This window comes from Zalophus californianus, chromosome 5, assembly GCF_009762305.2.
Source record: "Zalophus californianus isolate mZalCal1 chromosome 5, mZalCal1.pri.v2, whole genome shotgun sequence".
Taxonomy (NCBI): Eukaryota; Metazoa; Chordata; class Mammalia; order Carnivora; family Otariidae; genus Zalophus; species Zalophus californianus.
The window spans coordinates 53807543-53831420 of NC_045599.1; the positions used below are offsets into that span (position 1 = coordinate 53807543).

The following is a 23878-nucleotide window of genomic DNA, read 5'->3' on the forward strand; positions in this document are numbered from 1 at the left end:
CTTTCTACAAATATATCTTGTTTTCTCAAGTAGACTAAGGGCATGAACCATAGCTTAGCCTTCCCTGTGTTACAAGCACTTAAATCTTGATTATTTGTTTTAAAATGCAAATTACATCTCTTGAAATTTTGGATTCTTAAAGGTTATTAAAAAGTATAAGATATAAAGTCATCCCATTAAAATTTTTTATATTAGAAATTATTTAGAAATAATTAACGGAATAAATTCCCTTAAATCTGACGAGTGACAGAATGAAGATGAGAATAATCTGTATGATTTACTGGCAGTTACTATGTGCTAGGCCCTGTGCTAAGTGCTTAACATACATTATCTCAGGATACCCCATGAGGTAGCTCTCATGATCCTCACTTTACACGTGAGGAATCAAATCTCACAAACAAGCGTCTCCCCATAGCATACTAGTGGCAAAGCCCAGGTCTTTCCATCTCTAAAACCTTCAACCATGATATGGTTCTGCAAATAAAGATTGAAGGGTCCACAGCATTAACTTAAAGCAAATGGGCCTTCTTTTCTTGTAAATTGAGAACAGTGTCTGTCTCAGCTTCCCAATCTTGTGTTTTAATGTGTATTGTACCATTCCTTTAAGCAGCCTTCCTTCACAGCTTTGGGTTTTAGAGCAAAACCTGTAGACTTTAATTGGCAGCTCACATGCTTCTTTGATGCCGCCCTTGCATCTCACCCCCATTCTGCTGAGAATCTGGTCCCTTCCTAATGCCAAGAAGCAGTGTTTCCTTTTGGTGTTTGACTGTCTCCATAGTCAGTCAAATACAAGATAGGGAACAGAGATAGAGCGTAATCACCTTAATACGATTCTGTTACAGAGAGTGCTTGCTGCTATTTAGAGGGTAGTTTTTTTACCCCCTGTGCATTATGTAGTTCTGTGGCATGCTTTCTAACAACTGAGTAGGGAGACCAAGATAAATGAGCAGTAGAGTTGAACCAAATGAAAGAGATGTGAAGTATTCCTGAATTTTGTGAGTCAGCCATTGGGGCAAACCCACCTTCACTGCATATTTTCCTTTCACTTTTCCTGCTAGGTACCCTGCCAGTTGATGGTTTGGATGTCTTGGTTACTTTTTTTTTTTTTCCCTAATGGGTCACCTATGGGTACAGTTCTTTGAGGTAAGCCTCTCTGGTAATGAGTTCTTAAACTTTAATGTGTGGGTCACCCAGATAGTCCAAATTGCATATTCTTGTGTTCCTACCCCCAGAGATTGTATGTTAGAAAGTTTTCAGTGGTCCTCTAGCCTATAGCACAGCTAGTTTGCTTCGTAGACCTTCTGTGACACTGTTCTTTAGGAGACTAGCCAGTGATGGGAGCTACGTGGTCATGAGCCCCTCTCAATGCCCCTTTGCAATGTGCAAGGATCCAGCTTCCCCTTCTTGAGGCCAGATTCCTGATAGTCCCAGTCAGCCTGAGTGATGACCATTATACCGTGCTTTCTTCCAGCAACCTATCTGAGAAACATGGAGGAGAAATTGACTCAGAACAAGCTCATCCTGAAGGAAGAGTTGAAAACCTTGCTTCATTTGAGCGATTCCCGGGACGATATGGAACTGGTTAAAAATGTCATTTACAGGTGAGGCATTTCCCTAGAATTCTGCCAGCTTTGGTCTCTTCTCATTCTGTTCTTTTCCCTGAACAGTCTCATCCACTTAACAAGGTCTCAGCTGTCACCTGTGCATTGATGACTTTTAAATCTCTTGTCCACATGCCTGCACTGAGCTCCAGACATTCATATTCATTTATCAAACACTTACTGGATTTCTTCTATATGCCAGGTACTGAGGATAGAAAACCAGAATTCATGCCTCAAGAAATCACCAGCCTGATGAACTCTTCTTCTATGTCCCCTAGGTCCTCACATTCAGCTTGCTTCTTTTTGCTGTGTTTTCTTTTGCACTGACCACTCAGGACAGACACCGGGGAGCCTCTTTCCCCTAATCTCTTTTGCTCTCCTCCCTGACAGATTAAGAAATCCCACTGCTTCCACTTCCCTAGTATCTCTCATCTCTAGCCTTCCTCTCTCTGCCCTCATTACCAGTGTCTTGGTACAGGCCTCATCGTATCTCACTTGGATCACTTCATGGACTCCTGGTTGGGCTCCCTCCTCCTGGCGTATGCCTATTATGTTCCATTGTCTCTGATCCCTTGTCAGTGTCTCATGTCAGGGGAACTCACGGGTAATCATAGCCTGCTGTTGGGAAACCTGGCAAAGGTTTCGCCTACTCAGGAAGTGTATGACGTGAAATCAACAGGCTTCATTTCTGAAATTAAGTTCATGGCCTTTTTATTTTTTAATTAACATATAAAGTATTATTTGTTTCATGGGTACAGGTCTGTGATTCATCAGTCTTACATAACACCCAGCACTCACCACAACACATACCCTCCCCACTTTCCATCATCCAGCCACCCCATCTCCCCACCCCCCCTTTTTTTTTTAACATTCTTGAAAAATATATTTCTATACATGGACCTGCATTTATATTGTACATTTATAGAGAGAACTACAAGGTGTTCATATATAGAATACTGGAAGGATATGTACCAAAAGTTAACTGTGGTTCTCTGGGAATTACACATTTTTTTTTCCTCTAAATATGTACTTTTTTGATTTCTCAAACTTGTCTATAGTGGGCATTATCAGTTTTATAATGTGAAAAAAATTGTGTTATTTTTAAAAAGGAAAAAAACACAAAATTACACTAAATTCATTGAAAGTTTGAAAAACCCCAAAAAAGTAGAAGAAATATGTCATAAATTCTGATATTTCAGTTGTCTCTTGTTGTATACCAGAACTTTTAATTTTTTTTAATTTGACAGAGAGAGAGAGCACAAGCAGGCAGAGTAGCAGGCAGAAGGAGAGGGAGAAGCAGGCTCTCCGTTGAGCAAGGAGCCTGATGTGGGGTTCAATCCCAGGACCCTAGGATCATGACCTGAGCCGAAGGCAGACCCTTAACCAACTGAGCCGCCCAGGGCCCCTTAGGTTAGCTGTTACACACCAGAACTTAATGGCTTAACAAGACAACAATTTATTATTTCTCTATTTTCTATTACTGTCTATTCTCTATTATTACTGTGGGTCAGGAATTGAAGCCAGTTAGTGGGGCCGTTCTTTGTTGGTGTCAGTCACTTGCTCATCCATAGTCAGCTGCTGGCTAGGCTGAGCTGGAAGGTCCAAGAAGCTTCACTTATATTTCTGGTGCCTGAGTCCATGTGGCGCTTCTTTCCCCTTGGACTGTCTCACCATTTGTGAGTCTAGCCTGGGCTGCGTTAGCACCCAGCACAAGTAGAAGGTGCAGGCCTTGTAAAGCTGCCCAGAGCTGGCACAGCTTCACTTCTGTCACATTCTCTTGGTCAAGGCGATTTACCTGGCCAACCCACATGCAGGGGGAGAAGCAAGAGTTCCACCTCTGAATGGATCAACCACTGTTGATATTCTTATACTTTCTCACTGATTTTTTATGTGCAAAGGTTGTGTGGTTTTGGTGGTGTTTATTTACACATTTCTAATTGGGTTGTATATATAATGATAGTGTTTTCTAGTTAGTATTATAGCATATATGTTTTTGCTTGTTAATGATATACTTAGGAATTGGGGCACCTGGGTGGCTCAGCTGGTTAAGTGTCTGCCTTTGGCTTGAGTCATGATCCCAGAGTCCTGGGATCGAGCCCCATGTCAGGCTCCCTGCTCAGCGGGAAGCCTGCTTCTCCCTCTCCCTCTGCCTGCCGCTCCCCCTGCCTGTGCTCTCTCTCTCTCTGTCAAATGAATAAATAAAATCTTTTAAAAAAATGATATACTTAGGAATTATATTTTAATGGCTTTACAATATTCCATTGTATGTCAGGTTTTCTAATTAATTGTGCTGCTATTGTTGAATGCATTATTTGATTTTTCATCAGTATAAATAATGCCATAATGAGCAATTCTATGCGTAAAACTTACTCTTTATGTTTTGGTGGTGATCAGAAGATAGGAACCTTTTAAAACTTGTCTATACAAAGTGTCACGTTATTTTCTAGGAGGGTTATGCTAATTTACAGTCACACAGTATTAACATCCTAATTCTGTTTCTGTTTCACAAAGTTGAATCATTGAGACCCTCTGGCCTGTTTTACCGTCAGTCTCTTTTTACTACCCAAAGCTAATTCGATGCTGGTAACTCTGCTGAATTGCTGTCTCTTCCCTTTACTTGTGGAGAATGAAAAGTGGGAAGATGGGCAGGTCCATGGCCTAACCATCCTGTTCTCTCTCTTGCTGAGACAGGCACCCCACTGCTGGGGAAGAACAGTAATGAGCCAGAACATAAGCTCTTTATTGAGTCAAAAATGAGGAGGAACTTAATCCCTCCATAATCTTGACCACCTGCTGTTATGCAGTTTATAGGGAGATTTTCAGATTCTCTGATTTGAACATTTCTTGTCAAGAAGAGGTAATATATTATCTCTGTGAATTTCTAGCATTTTTATTAGTGTAAAGGTCCTCTAAATAGGGAAAACTTTTGTTTTTGCATTGTTTTGTTTTTAATCTGGCACAAATTTTTCATAATGCTATTTTTGGGATATTTTGATTTTTAAAGTTTTTTTCCACAGCATACCTTACATTTCTTAAAAGCTAACATATATGGAAGGTTTTCTGTGTGCTAGGCATGTCGTCTCATTTAATCCTCACAAAAACCCTTTGACTTGAACTTTTATCTTCATTTATAGATGAAATTGAGGCATAGAGTGGTTAATTAATTTGCTCATCATTATACAGTTAGTAAAAGAGCTGAGTTTGGAATCAGAGTCTAAAAATCCTTAATCACTATACTATGCTGCCTTTTAATAACTTAATTCTTTTTTCCCTCTAGTATTATTGAGGTATAATTGACAACTAGAAGTCTTGTATATTGAATGTATACAACTGAAGCTTTGATATAATTTAATTCAAACTTGTAATGAAGCAATGAATATATTTTGTTACTTCTATAATTCGATTATGAAATGCATCTTTAAAGGTACATGTTCTCAGGGCGCCTGGGTGGCTCAGTCAATTAAGCATCTGCCTTCAGCTCAGGTCATGATCCTTGGGTCCTGGAATGGAGCCCCTTGTTGGGCTCCCTGCTCAGAGGGGTGTCTGCTTCTCCCTCTCCCTCTGCCCCGCCTTGTGCTCTCTCTCATTTGTGCTCACTTGCTTGCTCTCTCAAGTAAATAAAATGAAAAAAAAATAAAAGTACCTATCGTCATTCTGTTTGGCAGTATGTATGTTTAGGATACACTATCCATAATGTTACTCTGACTTTCTTCTGTGATTTCAGCAAGGTAAAAAGTATTCTGTCTTTAAAGTCAGCTTCTCCCCATGGTATGTGTGATTTATTCACATAATGAGTCTTACTAAAATCTGGTTTACATGTAATCATGAGATACTTATTTTGTCACCAGATTGTCTTCTTGGTTTCTAAAACAGAAAGAGTTGGTTATTGAAAGTAAATTTATGCTAGCAATTTTCAGTTCTACAGTTCTCACTGGTGGCTGACTGCTTGTAGAAATCTCAAGCCACATAAAAGATGTCACTGTCTTTGAAATTAGCCTTTTCGTAAAACTAAACTTCAGAATGGTTTTTAATTTGTTCAATTGTTAATTGATGGTAGTTCACATATGCCTTTGCCTGAGCAGAGAAAAACAGATGGGTCTAAACTGTAAAGTACATCTGTAGGTTGTCTGCCATCCTATATGGAGAAGTCAGATTTGAGAGGGACAGAGCATAACATCACTTCACTGCTTCCATTTGTTCCTCTCTAGATGAGGTCCACACAGAGACAGTGCCATTGTCATGGGCTTGCTGATGCAAGGTCCCTGTTACTCCCTGACATATGCTAACATTCAGTCCTAGCAGGTTGTTAATAAATTGAGGAGACGATTACAATGTACATTTTTCCATTCTTTTATTTCACCTGATTATGTGGGCATCTAACACTTTTATTTAAATGCCTGGTATACTTCTGCACTCCAGAATTCCTCTGATTATCTTCATTTCTGTACTTTTCTCCCTCCAGACTGAGAGTACCTCATGCTTTATTGTGTCCCCAGTGTTTAACAGAGTGTATGCCAAAATCTTCCTGTCCTTTTCTCTGCATCCACTGTTTGGCTCATGGAATCATTTTGATTACCAGGTACCATGCAGAGAACAGAAATGTGACTTTCGGGGAGTATAAATTTGGACCACTTTTCATGAGGTTGTGCTATGAGTTGGATCTTGAGGAATCTGCAGTGGAACTCATCAAAGACCAGGTTATTGTCCCCTGATTGCTTTCCCTGTCGATGTGATTTCCTTTTGCTGAGCATGGGGTGTTTTTAGTGATGTTAGCGAAGGCATCTCTCTTCTGCACATTATTCCTGGGTTAGATTTTCAGAGCAAGGCTGCTGGGCTGAAGGAATCAGTGTTGACGTGCATTTTAAGGTGTCCGTAGAGTCCTTGCTATGAAAAGGCCTAGGTCTTTTAATAAAGAGGTGTAGGACAGGTGCAGAAGAGCTGTATGTACAAATTGCTTTGGGTGTGACTTGGTACTGACCTCCTCTCTGAGAAGCTTTTAGTGGGCAGTAGTTTAAGGCTGGCTACCATTTTAAGATTGCCTTTCCTAACCTTCTCATGTGCTTCTCCTTTGTGGTTGTATTTTTTACTTCTGGTTGATGGCCACATTGTAAAGTGCTTTTCTGTTTTCAGAATACTTTCACATCTTCTGATTTTCTATTCCTAAAGCAAAGATAACAGTGATTATTTTTATAATTATTTACTGGCTATTTACTGTGTCCTCAGCATTGTGCTTAAGCACTGTATCTGTTTGATTTGTTTCCCACAGACCCTGCTGAGGTAGATACTATTAATCTATCCATTTTACAGATGATAAAACTGGGTCTTAGAGACATAAACTTATGCATGGTCAGAAACATTTATTTTGGAGCCAGGGCTGGCCACCTGGGATACTTTTGTATTTTTTGGAACCCTCCTAAGTTCTCTTTCTGTCTAGTACTCTTCATCTCAAGTGTCCTGTGCATGATGGAACTGTTAACTCTTCTCTTGCCCCTCTTTTAAGGACACCTATGGTTTAGAAAAATGACTATAAAATATTAGTTACGAGAGAAAAGGTGGTTTTGCAACAGTGTGGATTGGTTTGAACCTGTTTTTTTCCTAAAAGAAGAAATATACATATTTACATTTTAGTATATATGTATTAAAAATCTGTAAGAATCTAATGAATCCCCTACTGCTTATCTTTAGGGGGTAGAAGTACAGGAAATTCTCACTTTTTACTCTATACCTTTTTGTATTGTTTGACTATTCAATAATCATATGTTGTAATTAAAGGAAAATGAAAACTTTACTGCAGTGATAGCCATGAGTATAATGATAAAAAACAAAAAGAAAGAAAATGCAACTTTACTTTTTGTTTTTGTTTTCTTTAACTTAGACTCATGTCTGAAATACTCATATACAACCAAGTTTCCTGGAGTAGCAGAATAAACTGAATTTGAGTCCAGTGACCTAAAGCCTAATCCTGTTTCCACTCTCAATTTAGTGTGTCCCCTACCCAGAACCCTGTGGTGTTGCCAGTGCAGTAGGCACTAAAGGCATGTATCTCCGGAGCCCCTGGACCGTGGCTAGTTCAAACCACATGTGCTATAAGGGTAAAATACCTGATGCATTTCAAATGCTTAGTATACAAAAGAAGAAATAAAGTACTTTATTCATTTTTTTATTGATTACATGCTGAAATTATATTTTGAATTTAGTGGGTTAAGTAACATTATTAAAACTGAGCATGTATTTTTACCTTTTTTAATGAAGCTACTTGAAAATATAGAACCACATAGATGGCGTACACTGTGGACAGGGCTGCTCTGGGCACTCCCCGTCTCACTTAGAGTAGAATGCAGACCCCTGATCATGACTTAGATGCCCCTTATAGTATCTCATCGCCTGCCGTCCCCCTTGCTCATTCCTCTCTGGGCCTTCTTATTCTTTTTAAGAGATGCCATACCCATGTCCTCAGACTAGAGTGGTCTACATTCTCATTATTGAGGCTCTACTTTACTTCATTGAGTTCTTTTCTCAGAAAGCCTTCTCTGACGACCTTCTATCATCTTCTCTGTCCCTTTTTCCTGCTTCGTTGTTCTTCACCGCCCTTATTGATAACTTGAGATTACATTTTTACTTTTTTCACAGGTTTTACTCCCTTGTTCATTGTCTCCCATGCAAGAATTTAAGCTCTACTAGACTATAAGCCCCACTAGAGTTAGGGCAGGCTTATGTGTCTTGTTCATCATTTATTTTCAGCCTTTAGAGCAGGGTCTACATAGTAGGTTCTCAAAATAAGAACAAACTTGAGCAGGGCATTTAATGGCACTTTCAATAGCATGTGTTGTATTATCATGAGATTAAGAATGTTGAGAAAAAAAACGTCAGGAACCACTTTTAGTGAATTATTTCAAAAAGTGAATTACTCTTTATTATTCATTTGCCAGAAGAGGATCATAGTTGTATAAGACTCTCCTTGCTTAGTCTTCAAGCATGCTTATACCTGCCATTTCATATTAATATGCTGCCACCCACATTCCAGGACCACCCTTATCAGGGTGAATTGGCTTGTTTCTTTTCTCCTAGTGAGGAGAGCCATGTTTAATGAACGTGTTCTTCAGTGTATTTTTGAAACTCAGAGAACTCTTGCCATACCTCTTGTCTCTTGTTGGGTGTGCCCATTGCCAAAGGCATGACAGCCAAAAGAGGGGCAGCATTTGAATTTTTTTGAAAAATAAATCCTGGTGTATCAGAAATTTATTAGAGAATTCAGGGAACCAAATGGATAAAGAATACACAAAAATAAGTCCTGGATAGAGAAGATGGAGTATAAGAATAAGTATTCACTAAATAGTTACAGCTTTTAACCAAACTGGTATTGTTTTGTTTTTTTTCATTAGCATTTACGAGGTTTCTTCTCAGACTCCACATCATTCAATATTTTGATAGATATGTTATTTATCAAAGGCAAGTATTCAAGTAAGTATTGGAATTTATGTTTGCTGAAAAATTCTGTCTTTGCTGGTATAGGTATAGCAGTTAGGAAAAACAGTGGACCATGCAAAAATGATGCTTATATTCATGATGAGTGGCTGAATTATGGAGATTTCATTCTTTTAAGTCTGAAAAACAACTTTGTTGCAAATCATGTCATGCCTTAAGCTAAACACCCAGATTTTACTTATGTTGAAAGTATAATAGGTTTTTAAATATTAGTTCTTGCTGTATGACTTAATAATTTTTTTTTTGAAATTTAGTTAATTGCTAAATGACTTTGACAGATAGCTTTTATTGTGCTTCTGGAATACACTTTTCAGTAGATGGTACTGAACAGATTAGAACTCTGGGGATAAATAGCCAAGGACTCTGAACTCATTTGGATGCATTTAACACTGCCCACCCACGTGTCACTTTTGGTAGGTGCATTGGAAGTACTGATAGAGATGAAAAACCAAGATGTGAAGTTCAACAAAGACACCTATGTCCTTGCTTTTGCGATTTGCTACAAACTGGTAAGAATGTCTTCCCTTAACTTTTAGAGCACTGTGGGTACTGTTTGAGAGAGAATTTATTATTTTTTTTCCTCTACAAAGAAAAATATAGTTTCTCTGAAGTCTTTTTTTCCCATCTGGTACAGATATTTCCATTTTAAATGTGTTCTTTTTTAGAAAACTCAAGTTAGCCACATCGCACAGTTTTATCATGGGAAAAGCAATTTTATCATCTTTCACCCTTCTCTGGCAATTGTGTAGATAGGGAGAACAAGAAACAGTATGCTGGGTTCAAGCTCTGCTGTACAGTCAGTCAGTCTTCTTATTATCCGGCTCAAGCTAGACTCCACTAGACAAGTCTTCTCTGTAGTTCTCTCCCATGGAAATCTGACCATCCTTCATTGGTGAACTGAAGGGCTACTTTATTATTATCTGTAAATTTGTCGGTGGTTCAAAGTTTGAAGTAATGTCTGTTGCCCAACATTCTCTAGTTGTGCTCTATTTGTATCACCTATGTGACACCACTGCCTGATGTTCTAAGTAAATGGATGTTTCATCCTCTCCGCTTGAGGATAAGCTTGTGGCATTTTTGTATGCCAGCACCTAACAGCACCCTGGTATACAATTGATCTTTAGTAAATGTATGTGACATTAAAATGAACTCTTTGATGACGGGAAATATTACTTATAAGTCCATTATGTCATTACTGTATCGGGATTGTTTTTTATACTTAGAAACTATTTCTCCCTTATTGATTGAATGAATCAGTGAATAAAGGATGACTGATAAAGTGCAGCGACCAAAGTTCTATGCATTACTGTAGACATTCATGTCATTTAAACTTTGGAAACTTAACAAAACCTTATTATGGCAAAAATGAAGGAACACCAGGCAAGGTGGAAGAACATGGGCCATTAAAACACTTCCCTGAAAATTGAAGCAATACCAATTTTCCAAAACAAGAGAGGCAGTAGCGTTATAGTGGAAAGAAAACCATCCTGGAAATTGAGAAACTTGAAGTCTAGTCTCAACTTTAGCATTAACTGGCTTTGAAGTGGTCACTTAATTTATTTGTAAAATGAAAGGGTTGAATTCAAGAGCCCCAAGCTTTTACTATAAAAGGCCAGATAGTAAGTAAATGCTTTAGGCTTTAGAGGCCATGTATGGTCTCTACCACATATGGTCTCTGTTGCACATTGTAATTTGTTTTTGTTTTTACAAACCTTTAAAAGTATGAAAACCATTTTTAGCCATAGGCTAGACTTGGCCCCTGAGGGTCTTAGTTGGCTCATTGCTAGATTATTAGGTAATCCTTTCTTTATTTTTTGAAGATTTTATTTATTTATTTGAGAGAGAGAGTGTGTGAGTGGGGGCTGGGGCAGGGAGGCAGAAGGGGAGGGAGAGGGACAAGCGGACTCTGCTCTGAGTGCAGAGCTGGACACAAGGCTCGATCTCACAACCCTGAGATCATGACCTGAGCTGAAACCAAAAGTCAAGACACTTAACTGACTGCGCCACCCGGGCGCCCCATGTCATCCTTCCCAGTTGTACCATTTTCTTTTTCTGTGAAACAGAAGGCCAACCAAACACACAACACTTAAGTGTCAGCTTATTCAGCACTGTAATACTGAGCTTTCTGACCTTTTTAGAGATGCCTCCCTGAGTGTATAATGAAGTGGAGAGAATTTAATTCTGCTATTTAGGAAGGCCGGATGACATTTCTCCCCTATGTTGTGTCTAAAAATAACTTGTTTTACTCAGTGGAGATGAGAGTTGAAAAATTGAAATAGTCAGCCATTACAAATTACAGATCAATTCTGGGAACTGCCTTCGCTCATCAAATTCAGTTTTTACTTTAGGTTTTGAGTTGTGAATCATGTCATGACAGATAGACATAGATGCAAAGCTAATGCTGTTTTTATAAACCTAATCCACCTATAGCGTGTACAAAGGAAGAAGATTCAGTTTTACCATTGCTGTCTGATGGTTTGTGTGTCGTTCATGTTCGTGGATTTGTTTTTAAGTTTTCTATTTTCATGGGATTCTTCATGGCTTACATTCATATAAGTGTTCATGTTTTCAAGTATTTTACTTACATGGATATTTTCAGATTGGAACTTCCCTCAGGAAAACTTTTCAGTGTTGCTAAGCTTTACACTATTATTTAATATAGTAACAAACTGAGATTTTACACCTTTACATTATGGTACTTGTGTCTAGAAACCAGTCTGCCCAGATACAAAGAGATCTGTACACTGGTGGTCAAAAAGCCCCAATTCAGAAAATTGACAAAGGGCTTTACAAATGAAGTTAATGTAGACATTTGAACTGCTAATGTGTAGATAATTAGGTCTGTTTGCAAGTTGTCTCTATATGGGGCTTAATCTCTTAAGTGGCTTGAGATGGGCTCTGGGAAATTCTTACAAAAGGAAATCTGAAATACTGAACACTATTAATCATTTTATTAAACTTCAAGGTGCATGACATTTATTTACTGAGCAATTCTGTCTCCTGCCAGAATAGCCCTGAATCTTTGAAAATCTGTAGTACATTAAGAGAAGAAGCCCTGATCAAAGGAGAAGTCCTCTCCAGGAGAGCATCTTGTTTTGCTGTGGCATTAGCTCTGAATCAGGTAAGGCTTTGGGGTGCACATTAGTCAGTCAAGAGTGGAAGCCTTGACTGCCTTCATTTGTTCTTGTTTTTATTTATTTTTTCCTTCTGACTGTATCCTAAAGAAAAAGTTCCCATAAAAAGACCAATGCCTTTGGTGCCATGGCAACCTACATCCATACCTGTGCCTCCAAAGGATGTTTTGTTTGCAGTTGAGGACCTACCATGCATTGCTACTTAGAAGGGGCTGGCCAAGATTCTGGGGAGACTCAGTGAGGGAAGCTCTACTCTGAGAGAAATTTCTCAAGTAATTCAAGTGAAAATTTCAAATGATTGATTTACTATGTAATATTTTCAGAACAGTTTAACTTAATGCTCTCCATAGGGAAATTTACCTCAGATGAATGAGGAATCCTGGGTCAGCTCATTGTTTAAGTGGGGTCAGCTTACATTTCTTAGTTCAACCCAAATACTCTTATTTGGAAGCGGTTTCAGTGATCTTTTAGCCCCCCACCCCCCCATCTCTGGACAAATAAATGGAGGCAACTGAGGTCAGAGAGAGAAGAGAGGACCTGCCTGCTGTCACAAGCAGTAAAGGACAGTTAGAGTTGGAACCCTGGAATACCCCCCCTCTTGAAGAGCCCTTCTTCCTAAGAGGTCCTATTCCAAGGCTTAAGAAAATGTGAAATATGTTAAACATTTCATATGTGGTAGAAGAAGATTTTAGGGCAACAAAAATAACCAAGCCAGTTTATTTATCCAGCTGGTAAAGTATGGCTAGAGAACCCTTTTTATCATTAATTAGAAATGAAAATATCAGGGAGATCTATTTGCATCTCCTTCTAGGGAAGTCATTGAAAGACAAAGACTGAAGAGGATACACAGTTGCTAGTTTCTGCTGCTTTAACTTTCTAAGCTTGCCTGTCTGGCCAGGGGGATTGCTTTGTCCGAATTTGTCATGAGCTGAAGGAGATGAATTAAAGTCCCTTTTTAAGAATGTTTGTTCCTTTTTGTAGCTCCTCTAGTTTTTTCTTTTATGTGTGTTTAAGTTACACCATTTGGTGCATAGATATGTACAGTTATGATATAACACTGATGCATTTATCATTGTGAATCTATCACTGTAGCATTACAAAGTGCCTGTCTTGGTCTTGTTTCATGCTTCCACTCTAAATTTCACCTTACCTAATGTTAATATCTCTTTATGCCTCTTTGGTTTAATTGGGTTTGTATTCGCCTCCTATACACCTTTTCCTATCCTTTTATTTGCAGTCTTTCTGAATTGGTTTGTTTTTGTGTATCTTGTATACTACATAGATTTGAACTTTGTTTCATGATACACGATACACGGCTAGTCTTTCTTTTAACTATCTAGATAGTTAACCCATCTAGATAGACACGTCATGTTTAATTTTAGGTTTCAGTTATACTTTGTTTTTATAACTTTTAAAATTACTTCTAGCATGTAATGGTTTTCTTTGTTTTGGTTTGTGTTTTTGCTTTAGTGGTTACTTTAAAACCATAACTTGATTTCATATGCTTAGTCCTCTGGTTACCATGACTGTACCTGTTAATTCCCTAATGTAACTAATGCTGAAATTAGTATATTTCCTCTTTTTTCCCTCATTTTCCTTCTTCTCCACACCCAATTCTGGTTGATACATTAACTTTCATAGTACTCATTTTTCTCTTAAGTGTGCTTGATTTGTCAGCTTTAAATGCTGTTTTTCTGACCCCATGTAATAAAGACAAGGCAATAGGCGTACTTTCTCTTACACTCTTTCTTCCTTTGTCTTCATTATTTGAGAATATAACACTTGTGCTCCATTCTGTAACCATATTCCCCACATTTGTTTTGGTCCTGTATGTATTTAAATATATATTCTTACATATATTTAAATATATTTACATATTTAAAAATATTCATTTACTGTTGGTTTTCCAGTCATCTCTTTGTTGATTGAAATGTGTCTTCTAGTAAAGTATCTCCCTTCTTCAGAGGAAGACTATTCCCCAGGTTTTTGGTATTTAAAATTATTTGCCTGGTTTTTGGCTTGAACTACATTTTGACCAGATATAAAATTTTGAAGTGACACTTGTTTTTCTTGAAGTTTTTCTATGCATTGCTCTTCTGTCTTATAGTATAGAATGTTGCTGTGGAGAAAGCTGAAGCCTGTCTGATTTTTTTATTTTCCTGCTTCTGAGTTACTTGATCTTGTTTGTTTTTCTCATTATTGTCCTCTGTATCCATGGTAACATTTCCCTGTTGGGGTTTCTTCATCTGCCAGTTATTTTCTGATTTTGTTTCTGATTTTTATATCCCTTTTCTCACTCTTTTGTTCGTCCTAGTGTCTTTATATAGATCATGTGCTGGCACATTTTTGAGTACTCGTCATTGAAAGCAAGTTTCTTAGACCAACCGCTTACAGAAGATTCATGTCAGAGAGAGACCAGAGACATGTTGCCATGCTCCAGACTAGAAGGAATTTTTTTTAATGTATGCATTTTGTCTGCCTAGGCTTTATTTCTCCCTAGCTAATGGGAATAGGCACGGAGGCGGTTTTCAATGAAAAATCTCATTCTCTGACACTGCTGTAATGACGGTCTGTTTCCTGCAAATATGGCTTATCTGTTTAAATTTTTGATTGGCCTCACCTTTGCCACAAGAAGGGTCCAGAGGATTTCTCATAGTCCTAAATTCCATTACCATCACTATAAATGGAATTTAGGTTTTGTACTTCAGGGGATGCCCCTCACATTTGAGAACTACTTGGTGGGCTCTTGCTAAGATAGGCAGCAGTGGTCTCTGCACACTGCTTTGTCCAGACCTTACCCCTGTGCTCCGTCTCCTATATTGTTGCCAGTGCTTCCGTCTCTTCTGTGGCTTGGACCTTCTAATGATGTCAGAGATGGAGTTTGCATTTCTACTTCTCAATTTTGTTTTTTTCTTTTTTTTTTTTTTTAAGTCTTCCAGTGGAATAAGGAGAAATGCCAAATTCATGCCTCCATCTTAAAAACTGGAACACAGGAGGATTATTAAAACATTGAGTAATCTTCAGCTTTGGAATGCATAGATCACAGAATGAAAGGCACAGCATTGGGAATATAGTCGATGGCATTGTGATAGCACTGTATGGTGACAGATGGCAGCTACGCTTGTGGCGAGCACAGCATAATGTATAGAGTTGTTGAATCACTATGTTGTGCCCCTGAAACTACTCTAACGTCGTGTGTCAACTCTACTTCAATAAAAATAAAATGTTTTGGAAGCTATTTTTAAAATTCAGTAATATGCAACTGTAGGAAACATTCTATAGAAAGTTCATTTTTGATTACCAAAAAAACTTTGTGGACTTCAAAACCCCTGGGGCACCAATGAACAAGAATATCCTACTCTACTTAAATGATCTTTATGTGGGACGCCTGGGTGGCTCAGTCGGTTAAAAGTCTGCCTTCAGCTCAGAACATGATCCCGGGGTCCTGGGATCAAGTCCTGCATCGGGCTCCCTGCTCAGCAGGGGGCCTGCTTCTCCCTCTGCTGCTCCTCCTACTTGTGCTCTCTGTCAAATAAATCTTAAAAAAAAAATAACAATCTTTATGATAGCAGAGGAATGTTCATATGATTTGGAGTATAACTTGTTTTTTTTTCTTCTAGAACCAGGTGGCAAAAGCTATATCCATTTTTTCCCAAATCATGAAGCAAGAAAACATAGTCTGCACTAATTTAAATGTAAGTGACTTCTTTATTGTTTAAAGTAAGGCATGAAAGGTGGCAAAATGATGTCTAGATTTTTTTTATATAGGTATGATGAATTTTGATCTCCCAAGATCTTGATTCATTTCAGTGATTTATTGAGCTCTGTGTTACAGTATAGGCCCTGTAACAGGAGTCAATACAGACATTTATAAATAGGTAGAAAATGTAGATATGCTCAGATATAAGATGTAGCTAAATGCTGCAGGCATAACACACGACCGCAGAAGGCTGTAGATACAGAGAGGAAGGAGATGGTCTCTATTTTCTCTTGACAAAGACTTGAGAAAAATCTTTGTGCTAATTGCATCTGACTCATGGTGCCTAACATAGGGAGTTAGTATACCTATGGTGCATAAAATAGTGCTTGACATGGTAAGCACTCAGTATGTGTTAGCTGTTTTCATTCTATATTGCCAGACTGCCATGGCCCATTTGCCCCAGTAAGCGGTGAGTCATCCACACCTTCCTGGAGCAATGAAAAAGACTGGGAGACTCTGTGGTCATTAGAGACACCATGTGCCCCACTCAGCTGGCCCCTACTGAGGCCCTGCTTATGGTGACTATACTTGTGTTATGGGGTGTTGAAAAGAAAGCCCCTAACTTTCAAGAACTTAGTCTCCTGAAACATTAAGGGGTCAAGATGAGGAAAACATTGTCAAAAGAAGAGAAATGTGTTAACACCAATACGGTATGAACTAGGATAAGGGCTCACAGCCAGTGCAGTGTTGCAGCATGGGGAGTGAAGGACTGGCCAGTGGGAACAGACTGAGCATATCTCAGGGAGGAGAGAATTGCTGAGCAGTGTCTGAGGGAGGACAGGGCCATGGGTTTGGAGGGCTGAGAGTGAAAGGGCATTCTGTGCTGGGAGATTAGTTTTGCTGAGGGTTCCATTTAAAAGAATGTAAACTTTTAAACGTAACCACTTCTTACTAGCCTTGAGCTCATCCTTAGGCAACTTACTTAAACTCTATGGTCCCCATTTTCCTTTTATCTGGAACAACAGTAGTAATAAATATATTACTGTCCTTTCATTATGAAAATTGAAAGACTAATGCATTTAAAGTAGTTAACACAGTACCTGGCATGTAATCAGTGTTCAGTGAATGCTTGGTAATACCAGTTTTATTTGTTTGAAATGAAGTGTGTTAAATATTTATATTCAACAAATCCTAGAACCTAGTGAGTAGGAATTGGGCATAACTCCAAGGTTCCATGGTTTTCATTTCTTCCATAGTGATTATCCTCAAATGTTACCCCCAGACCAGTGCCCAGATGACTTTCAAGAGAAGGACTAGATGAGCCTTTATGGTAAACTTTAGAGAATAAGGTTGCCAAGATGTCTGAGATAAGAATACCTTTTCAAAGTCCGTTCATGTGAGGGAAAGATGAGCCTAGGGAACCAGAAAGATAGGCACAGGGATAATAGAGACCCTGAAAAAAGGATGGTTTTGGAAGGGAAGAGACTAAATACTAGGAAAGTATCCAAAAAGAGATCTTGCAGTTTTTAAAGGACATGAGCCTAGAGGGGGGATGAATGTCAGAGCTGTCAGTTGAGAGCTCATCTATATAAAACCAGCCGCAGATCTGATAGGAACCAACAAATGCCACAAAAAAAGGAGAACCCAGAAGTGAGTTTAATAAGACATCAGTGGTGAGGCAGAGGAATTATCAGAAAAAGGGAAGAAATAGCACCAGTGTATAGAAACCCCATCAGAGCCTGCTGCAGACAGCCCCTATCCCAAGACTGCATGCCTATGCAGAAACTGCAGATCAGAGCAGATGGGTCAGCCTGAAAAGCTCACAGGCATAAGCAGATCTGGGAGGTCGAGGTGGCAAAGGTCCAGAGTCCAGAAGTTCCGGTTGTTTGAGCCAACAATATCAGTAAGCCAAACACATTAGGAAGCCTGGTCTTCCAGGAGGTGCCATATGTGTTGTACCTTCTTCTCTGCTTCCTACTGGATTTGGACAGCTCTGGGTACCCAAGTATATCATTCCTTCTGAGAGAGAGAGTGGCCTGCAGATGAACTCATTTCATGATTGGGACTGAAGTAGAATTGCTAGCATTTCAGGTAGTTCATTGCATTATGCAGGAAAGAGGTACACAAGAGTGTGGGGAGAGGAGTGTTCTATGGATCATTGGCAACTTTTCTTAGAGGTGAAGTGAGGTTGGAGGGATCAATAAGGATTGGTGGTGAGAAATTGAAGAGATACAGATTAGCAGAGTTTTAATTCAGCTAGCTACTTAATACTCATTGGCTCATTTTATATGATACTGTAGAAACAATATCTGGCCATATCATACATGTGGAAAATGGAGATTCAAAGAGTAAGTAGATCACCCAAGTCCTTGAAGCTAATTATGTAGCAGAGTCAGAGTTTTAACACAGGTATGTTTGACTACAAAGTCAAGGAGTTTCCCCACCACTCGAGACCTAGAGAGACAAGGGTTGTGTCTTTTTTTATCCAGGATTGGGATTAGCTACTCCTTCTGAGTGATGAAAAGGACATAGGATTGGATGTCAAAAAGCCAAGGTGCCGGTAGTACATGTACTCCATGTCCTTGAGTTTAGATGCTTCATCTCTTGCAATCCTTGGCTATCTGTTGCAGTGGTTATGAGAATCTAGTAATAATTTTGTTTTCGTATGAGAAAGTGCTTTGTTGGAAATAAAGCATAGGCTGCTGAGAATGAAGCTATTGATTAATAGTAAGAGGAGAAATCCAGAGCATGGTGGGAATATGCTCATGAGCCAGAGCAGCAGGAGTAGCTCCGCTTCTCTGAGAGCTAGAAAGGAAAGGTAGCCAGTTAAACTTGGTGGAATGGGCATGTTTTGGGCAAGCACTCTGTAAGGAACCTTGAACTGATCTTGAATGTGAATCGTCCCGTCCATGAATTGGGTCACAGAAGTGTATGTTGTTCAGAAACTTAAAGACCATTTTATTGTTTAAAAATGCTCACTCAGGAACTATTTCCAAATGTCCAATCTAAGTTTGTCATACTTCAGTGTAAACCTGGTTTGGCTTCCTTAGGGATATTGAAAAAGAGATGGGTGCCGTTCTCAGGTTTAATAATCTTTCAGATTCAGATCTCTGTTATTAGAGCAGGTTTTTAAAAACTGATTTAATGGGCCCTAGCTTCTCTAAGGCTGAGTCATCTACTTAGAATCCTTAAGGGCAATTTGTTAATTATTAAGAAATGGAAACCTCACAAATAGGCTGAGTAGAAAGTCTGTTCAGTCAGTAGTAGCAGAAATAAATGAAGTTTTTTTTTCTGATCTACTTTAAAAATTAATGTCTTATACTAAAATTTTTTCCTGCTGCCATTTGGAATTTGAACTCACCTACTTTTCTCCCCTCAACTTAATTTTCTTTTCATCAAAATTGCTCTTGCTGCCAATATGACCCAGAGGGCTTGATTTTCCATTTTCCCAGCTAATACTTGCTACACACTGAATTGATTTAGCAGATGATCTCACTGAGGCACATGCATGTTGGCTCTGCTCTCTGAATTTAAACCCATCAGTCTCAAAAGAACTATAGTCCCCTCTTTAGCAGTGTTGATCAATATCGAAGGATTAATTTCCACTTCTAAATATGTTTGAAAGTAGCCAAGACCAACATGGGGTAGCTTTCCACTGATGCTATTTGAATTCTAATCATGTCTCTAGAAATAAGGCATGTCTCCAAGTGGACACCCATTTTGGAATTGAATTACCTTGCAGGGGAATTGGCAGTTGGTTAGTTTTGCTGCTTTTATCATTATTTGTTAACACAGATAAATGTTTTAGTGCCCCTTTCTCCAGTCACTAAGGTCACCCTAAGGTTAGAGCCCACGCTAGGAAGTCTCCTAGGCTGCATGGGGGTAGGCAAGGAGACAGAACTCATTTCTCATAAATCTCTTTGTGGCAGCATCTCGCCTGTATGTGGAAGTTAAGAATTGCATTTTAGTTGAGAGTAATGTAGATCTGAGAAAAATAAGAATCTATACAGCTTTGTTCTTCTTCCATGTAGAAAACCAGAGATGGTCAGTTTGGGTCTGGTGTGACATGTAACATCAGGAACCCAGCCTCTTTCTGTATTTTCACAACACCATCCTGAGCATATGATTTCCATCCATTACACCTTTTCCAGCAAGAAGTAAGAAGAATGGAGGACAAAGAAATTAGGCCCCTTTGTGGATGCTTTCCCAAATGTCTCACCAGCCACTTGTACTTACATGTTACTGGCAAGAATATAATCCTGTGGCCATACCTAGTAGAAAGAAACCTGAGAAATAGTCTTTGAGTTTTGTACATGACAGCATCAGTTGAAGTTAGGGAGTTCCGTTAGTCAAGAAAAAAAAGGGGGGGGGGAATGGATATTATTTAGAAAACTGGCAGCCTCTACTGCACTATGATATCCTACTTCAAATATAGCAAACTTGAAAAGAAAAAGACGAAATGCAAATTACTGCATGGTCAGGGCTTCTCTTCTTTTGGTCAAAGGCATCCAATGATTTGTGAACATTTCTTGGGGTTTCAGAAAATCAGAGGGGCAGGAAGTGTCCTTCCGTAGTTGTTTGAATGGTTTTTCTTACCTAAATTCCCCCTATTCCTTGCTAATTTTCCTAACCTTTTGTTTGAAATCTGTAAGATTAAAGCAGTGTGCTGTACTTTGATCTAGTTTTCCTTAACCATAACCTAAGGTTTCAGCCTGAGATAAGCTCTCCTAGCTTTACATTTTTTCTTGGCTTTTCATCAGTAACTGCCTCATCTATATTGCCCTTCATCAGTATATTGCGAGGTATTGAACTTGACTGTTGAAATCCCTTCTGAATCAGAGATAGTTGCTGGAGGCAGGGAGAGAAATTGGGAAAACTTAAGAAGAGATGTTGAAACCTTCCAGGAGCACATCATTAATAGTTTCTAGCATGGAGCTCCTGGAGGTTATCTGTGTAAATTGCTAGGGGACCTCAGCTCTCCTTCTCATTCATTATTGTAGAGGGTCTACTAGGTGCCAGGCACTAGAGACATAACATGTAACAAGGGCGACTTCTCCTTGCCCTCAATAGGACAGCTGCCAACCCAGTCAGTTGTTTTTTATTAACAAGAGTTTGAAGTACTATTGGGAGTCAGAGATTTTACCCTACTTTTAAGCTAATGAGTTAACCTTCCATAGTTTTGTGGATACTAGTAGAGTTCACAAGGCACCGAGAGGTAAAGGATAGTTTATTAATTAGAGCAGTAGTAGTAGCCACAACATTAGCATTTTGCATCAGTTTCTTGAACCCAATTCCCACAGGATGACACAGGTCTTTATTCCTCTTTGACATACAGGAGGTTATAGTTTAAGAGAGGAATCTTGAATTTGGATCTTTCAAAATGGGCAGTAAGCATTCCTGTCCTTTTCTCTGCATGTGGCACTGTGTATGTCTTTCCAGGGTGTTGGTTATATGGATATCCTTGAAAAAATAGTCTGGACCAAAGGCAGTCAGTGCTTCTGCTTGAATATGAGAAACCTATGGAGTGTTGCTTCCTAATGAAAGGTGTGCTCATGATTTTGCCTTTGCTTTAGAACACTGAACTTACATCAGGTTCTTTGGATTTAGTCTTCTTGGAATCATTTCATTCTGTTCTTTGGGACCAAAGATAACCCCTCATCCTGATCAACTGCTCAACAAACTTAAATTGTTATAAAATGGACTATAGAAAGAACTTAGCTGGTTTGCTATAAAAAAAGAAATAGCTCTTCCAGAAACACTACTTTTCCAAAGGATCAAGAGCCTTTAAAATGTTTACCTCCTTTGACTTAGTAATTTCACTTCTGGGAAAATCAAGTCTTAGAAATTAACAAGTTTTTTTTTTAATGTATGCACATTTATCAATATATTGAAGAGTGGTATTGTTAAATTAATGAATCATTGTAGGTATATGATGGATTGCTATGCATTCATTATTAAAAATGAGTTATTCTATAATTTCTTAATGAGAAAATATTCATTGTATAAGAATTGTATAATAAAAAAAGTAAACTATAATTTCATGTATTACCTTCCAAATATATTAAACAGTGGATAACATTAGTTGGGGAATTCTGGCTTATTCTTATTTTCTTTGGCCTTTTCTGTATTTTTCAAATTGTACTAGTGAATACTGGTAACGAGGGGGGGAAATGAGTGTGTTTTTTTTTTAAAGATTTTAATTCATTTATTTGAGAGAGTGTGAGAGAGAGAAAGCACCAGAAGTGGGGAGGGTCAGAGGGAGAAGCAGACTCCCTGCTGAGCAAGAAGCCTGATGCACACTCCATCCTGGGACTCCAGGATCATGACCTGAGCCAAAGGCAGATGCTTAACAGACTGAGCCACCCAGGCGCCTGGGAAATGTGTTTTTCTTTTTCTTGTGTTAATTGTGTGTGTCTGATGGAAGGTAGTTTAGTGGTACCAAAGTACAGTACCCAGTCTTGAAAGTTCCTTAATGGCTGCAGTGTAAATAGGTGTACCTCATTAAGCCTTGAACCAGCCTCCACTTTATACCTGCAGCAACTGATTTGCCTACAATTTCCAAACCTAAATAAACAAAGGTAAAGGTATCTTTTTCCCCAGAGTCAGTCTTACAAGATTGTGTGATTGTCCTCTCCTCTGAATCTAGAAGGAATAGGGAGGAAGAAACTGATAGTAATGTTTGAGTACCTCCTGTATGCTGGCATTTTATTCGACGTTCACGATAACTCAGATGTAAGATGTAAACCTATTTTCCTCATTTTACAAATACAGAAGTTGGAAGAGATTAAATACATGGCCAGAGTCATAGAGCTGGTAATGGCCCATGCCAGGATTCAAGCCCAAACATGCCAAACTCCACCATCCCTTTTTTCTGCATTTCTACTTTTAAGCAAGTTTTGAAGTTGAGGTGTTTTGATTAGCTATTGGAAAATAAGTTTTGGCTGATAGACATATATTTGAAGCATTTTTGAACTTGTGCAAGAGAATGAATTAGGAAATAACATGAAAGCAGGTAGATGCCTATAAATGTAGGCTTGTGTAGCAGGGTACATATCTCATTGTTAAGCACTGGCTCAGTCTTGTTTCTGCTTGTTTGTTCTTTGTATTCAGATTTTGATTCATATCCAGGCAAATATGTTGAAAACCCTGATAGAGATACTAAAGGATGCTGCAGAGGGAAATTTATCAAAATTTGTGAGAAGACAAGAGTTCTCAGAAGAAGTGGTGAGTATGTGATTGCTGCAGAAATCATTTAAAGGTGAAAGGGCTCTCATTAAAATGTGCACTTACTGTCTTCATTCTCCAGGCTGCCACCTTAAAGAGTGTCAAATATGACAACCTCTCTCTTCTTCCTGTTATAAGACTTCTGTGTCTGGGTGCAACAATTTTTTTCTTGCAACAGAAAATGCCTTCTGAAATTCTAGAAAAACTTTGTCCTTTTACATTATTCTCACCATCCCGCTCCCCACCACCCCCCCACACACACTGTTTTCCTGGGTCCCGGCTCCCCTTTTCTCTTTCCTTTCTCCTCAAGCTTCCAGTGCCTTCTCCCCACTGCCCCCCCCGCTTCCTGTTTCATGGAGGAAATGGAGGCAATCAACAAAGAACTGCTGCCTCACAGACAACCTCTTCCTGTCCCTGTGTGCTCAGCTTCCCTGCTGAGGCCGTGGTGACTACACACACCTCTCTAGAGCAGGTTCCCCCATTGAGCCCCGGGGCGCATCCCTCTAACCCACTGCAGGGCATCAGTTCAAAAGATGTCTTACTCTCTTTTGAGCATCATTAACATCCCCTTCCCTATGGATCATTCTTATCAGCAAACAATCAGCTACAGTATCTCTCATCCTAAAAGAAAAGTCTTGGGTGCCTGGGCAGCTCAGTCGTTTAAGCATGTGCCTTCAGCTCAGATCATGATCCAAGGGTCCTGGGATCGAGTCCTGCATCGGGCTCCTCGCTCA

At 39.0% G+C, this 23878-nt stretch overlaps 1 protein-coding gene across 3 annotated transcripts in view; it reads left to right on the top strand.

The window, feature by feature from the left end:
* Positions 1-23878, top strand: part of PTCD2 (pentatricopeptide repeat domain 2) — a 48023-nt gene that overhangs the window by 3422 nt on the left and 20723 nt on the right. For 2 of the 3 annotated variants that reach the window (XM_027604572.2, XM_027604571.2), the window contains exons 3-9: positions 1472-1601; positions 6181-6298; positions 8984-9062; positions 9504-9595; positions 12094-12207; positions 15841-15915; positions 23031-23144. In XM_027604572.2, coding sequence (XP_027460373.1) covers positions 1472-1601; positions 6181-6298; positions 8984-9062; positions 9504-9595; positions 12094-12207; positions 15841-15915; positions 23031-23144 — 722 coding nt within the window. Of the gene's footprint in view, positions 1-1469; positions 1602-6180; positions 6299-8983; positions 9063-9503; positions 9596-12093; positions 12208-15840; positions 15916-23030; positions 23145-23878 lie in introns of those variants that run through there. The other variant, XM_027604573.2, reaches the window with a different exon arrangement.